We start from the raw sequence: 10,138 nt of genomic DNA, 5'->3' as shown, positions 1-10,138 counted from the left end.
TTGTTATCTCAGATTCTCCAGCATCTGCAGTTCCTACTATCTCTGAAACAAAGGAAGAGACTGCTCACTGGGATCCAGGTAAACTTGAAATTAAGGTAATTAATTCCTTGCAAACAAATGTGGAATCTCTAAGTTTAGTCTATGTAACTTCTGCAGCTTGTGGATGGGGAAATTCTGTGGCTTGTTTTTGTAGTGAATAGTATCAATTGTTAAATTTAAATCAGAATTTCTGATCAGAGATGCAGTGAAAAGGGTAACAACCAACCACTTAAAACTTTCCAACTTTGTGTATGGAAATGCATTAACTGTGATCTCACTAGTATGTGGAATGTGTGCTTAAGGTAAAGAAAGAGAATGAGAGTGAGGGAGGAGGAGGAGACTGCCCATAGTAAATCATGCTTCCTGCAACATATTAGACAGGGTGCGTGGTCTATTTTGGATGAGGCTCTCAGCACACAATCAAGAAATACTTGCGTCAGCTAGTGTAATCATGACATCTGATATTCCCTCCCCTTTTGCTAGATGCATATTTCACCTCTTGGTTTCTCCTTTATATGTGGACTTCCATTCAATCATCACAAAACCACAAACAATACACTTAGAGACATGAATGCTTACTTCAAGTTCAACCTCTGGATTGCGTTCTTCTCCTTGCCGACTTCTGGTGCTCTGTTTGGTGTGGGGGACGGGGGAGAACAAACATATTAGTCCTGGAGTGCAACACATCAGAAAAACAAACTTTTCAATTAGATCTTCAGCAAAAAACTGCCCTGAGAATACCTGCATACACTCGAGCAACTGAACAATCAGAACTAGGATTAAAATTACAAATATTTTGTTATGTTACAGCACACCAAAGGCTTGGCCACAAGCTATAAATTATGTTGCACACAAATGCTGAATTTATCAAAATGTACCTTCACTCTTCTTTGTAAATCATCTTCTACATCTTTTAACATGCCTGGAAATAGAATTTAACGGAAATAGCAGAATATTTCATGGATTAGTATGTGGTTCAACAGATAGAAAGGATTCAGGCATACATTTTATGCTACAGAAACAGTAATTCCGCATTGAACAAAGCGGCATTTCAGATGAGCATTTACTAAAGTGACATTTAACTCTCTACTATTAAATCAGAATTATGGACGATATACATTTGTTGTGTCTCAATGTTTATTTTTGCAATTGAATCAATGACTATCACATAAAAAGTGGTTTCATTTCTAAGTCAGGATAAATCCATGCCAATTATTTCTAATAACTTCAAAACAATTCACATTTAACCAAATTTTAACCTTGACTTTAATTTATTTCAGTCTTAGTCAAGAGTAAATAAGGTGCCTGCTAAGACCAGCTACAATTATTTAATTAGTGGGCTGGTTAGAACTAGTCTCTCGCAAACAAAGCCTGACTCAGATCTTTGGAATTCCAACTAGGATAAACACAGGAGAGCTTCACTAATGCATGGAGTTAGAATGCTCAACAATGTACAACTGTGAACACAGATTTGATTCAGTGAAGGCAGAGGTACTGTTCAGGAGTGGCTTGAAAGAGAGTCTAGATACAAATCTAACTTAAGTCCTGAGGCAGTAAATTAAGCGAGCAGGTAGATGATCGAGTGAGGTAAGTTTTAACAGTGCCCTTCCTTTAAATTGCAGGTGGCGTGGTTGTTTGAACTAGCATTGGGGAGATATAAATAACACACCGAGTTAAGAGTTTAACTACTTAGTATCACTAAAAATAATAGTGATATCTACAAACTTGAAACCCTAATTAGATAAATAAGGATGGCAGGGCAGAGTGTGATACATTTCAACTGTAGTACATGGAATCTAGCAGACCCCACTGTAACCCACTGCAGTCACATTAGAGCTACAGCTCAAGAAAACTCCACTCAGTTGATGAACTGGAATCTGAACTTTGATACTGCATCAGAAAGGAAGAAAGTTACCTGAATTCTGATTAAGGGCCAGTCATACCCTTTATTTAGACTTCTGCTCTGGTCTGTTGTCAACAGAGCTATACAAGTGAGGCAGAGAGTACAACAGAATACAAGAGTGTCTTCTCATGCGTGATTCATACTTACTTTACCTGCATGCTGGCTTTGTAATGAGGATGATTATTGCAATGTTTACCACAAGGGGCATGGAATATGAAAGGAGGCAAGTCTTGCTAAAACTGCATAAAGGATTTGTAGAATGTGCCTGAAGTACCACGTACAATTTTGGTCCCATTAAAATGGGGAATGGAGACAGATCTCAGAAGTTTCAATAGTTTAATTCCAAGAATGAATGGCTATCTTGGGCCGAGTAGGTTGGGCTCTACTCATTGGAGGAGTTAGAAGAATGGTAGTGATCTTATTGAAACACAAGATTCTAGAGTCTTGACAGGGAAGTTGCTGATAGGGTATTCTTCTTATGGAATTAGACCAGAACTTGGACGGACAGTTTTAAAATAAGTAGCCTCAATTAAAATGGAGATGAGAAGGAACAAGGTTTACCAATCTTTGGAAGTGCCTACATCAGCATGCAGTGAAGTCTAGAACTTTGAATACACACAAGGCTGAGTTAGACAGATTTTATATGTACAAGTAAGTCAAGAGTTATAGGGGCAGACAAAGTGGATTTAGTGTCACATCAGATCAGCTGTGACTTTAATGACTGGCAGAACAGTGTTGTAGGGTTGAATGACCTATTTCTACTATTTCTTATGTTTCCAAATCAAGGGTGTATGAATTTTTATTCCAAATGTTAACCTGCTTTTTTTCTTATTCATTTGTGGCGTGTGAACATTGCTGGTTGGCCAGCATTTATTGCCTATCCCTAGTTACCCTTGAGGTGGTGGCGGTGAGTTGTCTTCTTGAATCCTGGGGCAGGAATTCCAAGATTTTGACCCAGCAACAGTGAAGGCATGGCAATATATTTTCAAGTCAGGATTGTGAATGGCTTGGAGGGGAACTTGAAGACGACTACATTCCCACATGTGCTTCTCTTGTCCTTTTGGATGGAAGTGGTTGTCAGTTTGGAAGGTGCTATCTAAGAGTCTTTGGTGAGTTTCTGCAGGGCATCTTGTAGATAATATATACTGCTGCTATTGACTGTTGGTGATGGGGGGAATGGATGGTTGTGGATGTCATGCCAATCAAGTGGGCTGTTTTGTCCTGGATAGTGTCAAGCTTCTTGAATGTTGTTCAAGCTGCACCCATCCAGCCAAGTGGGGGGTCAGGAGATGAGTTACTCGCTGCAGTATTCCTAGCCTCTTGCCTGCGCTTGTAGCCACTGTGTTTATGTGATGAGTGCAGTTGAGTTTCTGGTCAATAGTAAATCCCAGGATGCTGACCACAGGGATTCAATGATAGTAGTACCATTGAATGTCAAGCTGTGTTGGTTAGATTGTCTCTTATTGGAGATGGTCATAGCCTGGCATTGGTGTGGCATGAATGTTGTTTGCCACTTGTCAGTTCAAGCCTGGATACTGTCCAAATTTTGTTGCATTTGAACATAGACTACTTCAATATCTGAGGAATCACGAATAGTGCTGAGCATTATGCAATCATCAAGGATCATCCCCACTCCTGACCTTATGACAGGGGGAAGGTAATTGATGAAGTTGAAGATGGTTGGTCCATGGACACTATCCTGAGGAATTCCTGCAGAGATATCCCGGACCTGAGATGACTGACCTCCAACAATCACGACCATCTTTCTATGTGTCAGGTAAGATTCCAATCAGTAGAGAGTTTGTCCCCTAATACCCATTGATTTTGGTTTTGCTAGGGCTCCTCGAAACTGCACTCAGTCGAATGCAGCCTTGATGTCAAGGGTGGTCACTCTCACCTCCCTCTCCATGTTTGAATCATGACTGGAATAAGGTCAGGAGCTGAGCGGCCCTGGCAAAACCCAAACTGGGCATCAGTGAGCAGGTTATTGTTGAGCAGGTGGTGCTGGATAGCACTGTTGTTGACACCTTCCATCACTTTACTGATGATTAAGAGTAGACTGATGGGGAGGTAATTGGCTGGGTTGGATCTGCCCTGCTTGTTATGTACAGGGCATAGCTGGGCAATTTTTCACATTGTCGGAGAGATGCCAGTATTGTTAACTGTACTGGAATAGTTTGGTTAGGAAGCAGCACATTCTGGAGCACAAGTCTTCAGTACTATTGTTGGAATGTTGTTACGGCTCATAGTCATTGCAGTATCCAGTGTCTCCAACCATTTTTTGATATTACTTGGGCTGAATCGAATTATCACAGAATGAATCGAACTTTTGCTATATTTTTGATGTACTGAATATAAATTTTCTATTTAGTCACACCCAAGCCTTACCTTTTATTCTTCCCCAATTCCCCATTCCCACGGCATAAAACTCATCACCTTCTTCTAGTTTTGAACACAATTACATTTGACTCGAAATGCTAACTGTTTCCCAATTGATAGATGCTGCCAGACACAAAGTACATTTTGTTTTTACTTCCAATTTCCAGCATTCAGAGTTTTTTTGCTTTCAACAAATTATGCCATTGTTTCATTAAACAACATATGGTTACCTGTAACTCTCAGATCTGTAACATTATTGGCCATTTTGAAGCCATAAGTCATTGATTGGAAATCCTCCTGAAAATACCAACAAAAGTAAACAGCTAGTAATTGACAAGTAATACATTTGTAGAATATTTAAGTATATTCCTTACAGGTGGGGATTTGCATCTCCCATGACTTACTTGCAATGGAATAAATAAACAATTGGAAATTAGCAATAGGTTTTATTGCTGGCGAATGATTAACAGCAAAATTCTGCTTTCCTTTATAGGGTTCAATTCTATCTAATAGTAGTGGTGATGAATTCAGATTTGAACAGCGCTCAGGTATTTTTGAAGAGAGGCTGGAGAACAATGTTGCAGAACATTAAGTGTTAAGTAAACATGACTAAAATATGACTTTTCTTTTGCAGGTGGTATGCAGGAGTACTGGTACTTTCTGGAATGCAACTTCACTTATGGATATTTAGCATTTTTGAACAATGACAATCTAGTGACAGTTAATGCACTATTATCATCCCACGATTTGATAATAAAACCACACAAAATATTAGGTGGGGTAGCATGCATTTTTTCACTCCTTTTTTCTTTAAGCATCTACCTATTTTATTTGGTGCAGACATGATGTGAATGGATTGTTGAATCACACATTCAAAGGTTGATCTACTGACATTAGATCGTTAAGGACAACTACAACATGAGCATCATTTAATCACAGACAACTCTGATCTCAAATAATGGGATCTGAACATGTCCAACATGGAACTGCATTTTAAACTTTATCTTTAGTAATGAGAAGCAGATTGATATGTATGACTGCTCACTTGCATATAATTTAAATGCAATTTGACGTGATTTAATCTAACCTCCCCAATTTAGTGATGGGAACCCATGTCACTTGATAGTACCGAATCTGAATAATGCTAAAAAGAAAGAGATATGCTTCTGTCAATTTTTGTCTCGCATTCATCTGAATAGATGGAAGAACACCCAATTCCAAAGACAGCAGCAACTTATACCACATTACAATTGATTCCTGGGATGGCAGGACTGATGTCTGAGAAATACTAGATTAATTAGGACTATACTTAGAAGACTGAGGATCGATCTCAGAAATCTATAAAATTCAAACAGAACAAGACAGGGTAAATGTTGGAAGGATGGTCTCGATGATTGGGAGTCCAGAAGCACGGGTCACAGTTTCAGAACTAGGACACTTGTTAGACGTCACCTGGAGTATCGTGTGTAGTTGTGGGTGTCATATTATAGGAAAGATGTGAATGCATTAGAGACAGTGCCAAAGTGATTTCCAAAAATGAATTTTGTCAGTCCTGGAACCAGTTATAAATAAAGATAGATTGAAGAAGTTGGAACTGTTCTCCTCAGAGTAAAAGACTGAAATGAAATTTAATTGGTGTTTTCAAAATCATGAGCAGGATAGATAAAGTAGATAGGTATGTAAAGGGCGTAGGTTTAAAATACGTGTAAAAGGAAGCAAGGGTCATGCCAGAGAAAGCTTTTCACACAGTGAGTAGTTAGGGTAAGGAATGCACTGCCTGGAAATATGGCAGAGACAGGTTCAATTATGGCATTCATGAGGGTATTGACTGATTATCTGTTCAGAAATGGTGTGCAGGAATATGTCAAAAAGGCAGGAGATTGGCACTAAGTAAAAGAACTGGTGAAGCCATCATGGATTAAATGACCTCCTTCTACAGTGTAACAACTCTGTGATTCTATGATCCATGTGGAATAAACTGGAACAAGAGGTAGTTGCTGAAGGAGATACGATTGTGAAAATAAGTTTCGATATTTCTTTACCCTCCCCCTTTTGCTAGTTCAATATCTATTCCATCTTTTACTATCCCCACCTCTAATCAAAGATCAAGGGTTAGATCAGCTTCTCTTCCCACAAATACCATCACAACTGCTCTACATTTGCAGCATTTTCCATTTTTATTTCACATTTCCAAATCTGCAGTAGTTTGTCATTATAAAAGTCAATTTCTTTCGCTTGGACCATAAAGAAAAATGATACTGGCACAAATCTGGAGTAACATTTGCTTAATAACTTATTTTAAAGATCTATTCTCCATAATTTTGGTCCTGCTTAAAATCCTTGCACTTACTTCTTCAAAAACAGCTGCTTTGTTGACTTTTTCTCTGGCAATGTCACAGATCTTTAGGATGCCCAGAGCAAAAGCTTTCATTGCAGAATCCTCAATTAAGTCTGGATTATGAACATAAAGACACGTGAAGACTGTCTGGGCCAAAGAATGCCCTTCTAGCCATGTTATCTGTGAGAAGAAACTATGGAGTTAAGATTCTAATTCCAAATTATATTTACATTTGGCAATATCAAACTGCTTTGTATTTGAACATTTCCCGTATGTAGACGAAAAATCAAATGCGTGAATTATTGCTTATATCATATAAACCAATCATATTATTCAATATTTAGTAAGCAAATAGGTAAAAAAATTATGTTTGAATACAAAATATATACAGAATAATAAAATGAACTGAGTCTTTCTTTGGAGCTTGATTTCAATTGCTTTAAAATATAAAAATACTGAAGTACTATTAAAATATGTATGATAACTCAATGCACAATGGTGGCAATTTACAATCCTTACACAAACCATTTTAAATCTAATACCTAGTCACTGAATATGAGCGAATCTATTCGTAGTTTTGCTATTTAAAAAGGTATATCTGAAAATGCGCTTGTGGCGCAATGGTAGTGTGCCTGACTCCAGATCAGAAGGATGCGTGTCCAAATCACGTCAGGGTCCTGGTGTTTGGCTGCAGCATAACGCTCCGATTCATGTCGGGACAGAATTGGTTGTCTGGTGCTGCTGCTTAATCATGTTCCTCCTATTCAGCAGCTGTCAAATTTCATAACAGTTTGGGGCAGCACGGTGGCTCAGTGGTTAGCACTGCTGCCTCACAGCGCAAGGGACCTGGGTTCAATTCCAGCCTCAGGTGACTGTCTGTGTGGAGTTTGCACATTCTCCCTGTGTCTGCACGGGTTTCCTCCAGGTGCTCCGGTTTCCTCCCACAGTCCAAGGATGTGCAAGGTAGGTGGATTGGGCACGCTAAATTGCCCATAGTGTTCAGGGATGTGTAGATTAGGTGGGTTGCTCGGACAGTCGGTGTGGACTTGTTTCCACGCTGTTTGGATTCTATCATCATACAGGTTTTTAAACAGCATTTTATTGGATTAGACTTTTAATAGAATTCTTTACTTTCATAAAGTCCTTGATTTCTACCCATCTAATTCAGGATGGACTACTTAAATAAATAGTAACTTTTATAAATTTTGTTCAATTATATCAGTTCAATTTATTAAAAGTTTTCTAAATAAGCCAAATTATCTTAGAACTGCAGCAGAACTAAATACATTCAATTGAGTTATCACTGTAAACCAAGAAAGAACTATAAACAATTAGTTTTCAAGTATTGAAAAAACCAATTATTTTTCTAATAACTTTTCTTCACTTCTAGGTCAGTCTTTATTACGGATAATTTTTCATTCTATATATCTTTAGGTGTATGATTCTACCCTTGCACATTCACTATTGCTTCTTACTTTCAAATGACTCCCACAGTAGTTTGTAGAATTACTCTATTCAATATAGTCCCTTTTAGCTGATTGAAATTAAAAAGAGAAGGGCAAACTTTATGTTTTAATGCTGTTTGCCTTAAAATAATTGAGAATGGCTGAGGGCTTCTGTAAGCAATCAGCTATAATATGAAGATCATGAAAAACATGAGAATAGATAAGTCAGCTGGGCCAGACGGGATATACTCGAGGTTACTACGGGAAGCGAGGGAAGAGATTGCTGCCCCTTTGGCAGTGATCTTTGCGTCCTCACAGTCCACTGAAGTAGTGCCAGAAGATTGGAGGGTGGCAAACGTCATTCACTTGTTCAAGAAAGGGAATAGGGATAATCCTGGAAATTACAGGCCAGTCAGTCTTACTTCTGTGGTGGGCAAATTATTGGACAGGATTCTGAGAGATAGTATTTATGATTATTTGGAAAAGCACAGTTCGATTAGAAATAATCATCATAGCTTTGAGAGGGGCAGGTCATACCTCACAAGCCATATTGAATTCTTTGAGGGTGAGACAAAACACATTGATGAAGGTAGAGCAGTGGATGTGGTGTATATGGATTTTAGCAAAGCATTCGATAAGGTTCCACATGGTAGGCTCATTCAGAAAGATTCAGGGAAATTTGGCTGTCTGGATACAAAACTGGCTGTCCAATAGAAGACAGAAGGTGGCAGAAGATGGAATGTATTCAGCCTGGAGCTCGGTGGCCAGTGGTGTCTGCAGGGATCTGTTCTGGGACCTCTGCTCTTTGTGTTCTTTATAAATGACTTGGATGAGGAAGTGGAAGGGTGGGTTAGTAAGTTTGCTGATGACACGAAGTTTGGTGGAGTTGTGGACAGCGTGGAGGGCTGTTGTAGGTTGCAACGGGACATTGATAGGATGCAGAGCTTGACAAAGAAGTGGCAGATGGAATTCAACCCAGAAAAGTGTGAAGTGATTCATTTTGGAAGGTCGAATATGAATGCAGAATACAGGGTTAACGGCAGGATTCTCGGCAGTGTGGAGTCTTGGGGTCCACGTCCATAGATCCCTCAAAGTTGCGACCCAAACTGATAGGGTTGTAAAGAAGGCGTATGATGTGTTGGCTTTCATTGGCAGGAGAATTGAGTTTAAGAGCCGTGAGGTTATGCTGCAGCTCTATAAAACTCTGATTAGACCACAATTGGAATATTGTGTTCAGTTCTGGTCACCTCATTACAGGAAAGATGTGGAAGCATTAGAGAGGGTGCAGAGAAGATTTACCACGATGCTGCCTGGACAGGAGGGCAGGTCTTATGAGGAAAGGTTGAGGGAGCTAGGGCTTTTTTCATTGGAGCGAAGAAGGATGAGAGGTGACTTGATAGAGGTGTACAAGATGATGAGAGGCATAGATAGAGTGGATAGTAAGAGACTTTTTCCCAGGGTGGAAATGACTATTACAAGGGGGCATAATTTTAAGGTGATCGGAGGAAGGTATAGGGGAGATGTCAGAACTAGGTTCTTTACACAGAGAATGGTGGGCGTGTGGAATGCGCTGCCGGCAGTGGTACTGGTAGTATCTGATACTTTAGAGACTTTTAAGCAACTCTAGGATAGGCACGAAGAGGATAGTAAAATGTAGGGTATGCAGGGTAGATTGATCTTAGTAGGATAATAGGTCAGCACAACATCGTATTTTCAAACATCGTGGGCCGAAGGGCCTGTACTGTGCTGTACTGTTCTATGTTCTATGATGACAGCAATGGTGTACATAACATGATTCACACCAGGTGAACCCCTATGAAAACGAAAGAACTGTGGATGCTGTAAATCAGGAACAAAAACAAAGTTGCTGGAAAAGCTCAGCAGGTCTGGCAGCATTTGTGAAGAAAAGATCAGAGTTAACGTTTAGGGTCCAGTGTCCCTTCCTTAGAAGGGTCACCGGACCCGACCCGGAACGTTAACTCTAATCTTTTCTTCACAGATGCTGCCAGACCTGCTGAGCTTTTCCAGCAACTT

The 10,138-nt window shown here is 39.5% G+C and overlaps 1 protein-coding gene across 1 annotated transcript in view; it reads right to left on the bottom strand.

Annotated features, from left to right (window-relative positions):
- Positions 1-10,138, bottom strand: part of LOC109920470 (N-alpha-acetyltransferase 35, NatC auxiliary subunit) — a 48,887-nt gene that overhangs the window by 24,283 nt on the left and 14,466 nt on the right. The window contains exons 6-9 of the mRNA XM_048593435.1: positions 6,672-6,852; positions 4,552-4,618; positions 918-961; positions 619-669 (exon numbers count right to left, since the gene is read on the bottom strand). Of these exons, the coding sequence (XP_048449392.1) occupies positions 619-669; positions 918-961; positions 4,552-4,618; positions 6,672-6,852 (343 nt within the window). The remainder of the gene's footprint in view (positions 1-618; positions 670-917; positions 962-4,551; positions 4,619-6,671; positions 6,853-10,138) is intronic.

The sequence above is a fragment of the Rhincodon typus genome, chromosome 3, assembly GCF_021869965.1.
Source record: "Rhincodon typus isolate 14 chromosome 3, sRhiTyp1.1, whole genome shotgun sequence".
In the NCBI taxonomy this organism is placed as follows: domain Eukaryota; kingdom Metazoa; phylum Chordata; class Chondrichthyes; order Orectolobiformes; family Rhincodontidae; genus Rhincodon; species Rhincodon typus.
This window is presented reverse-complemented; position numbering and strand designations above follow the sequence as displayed.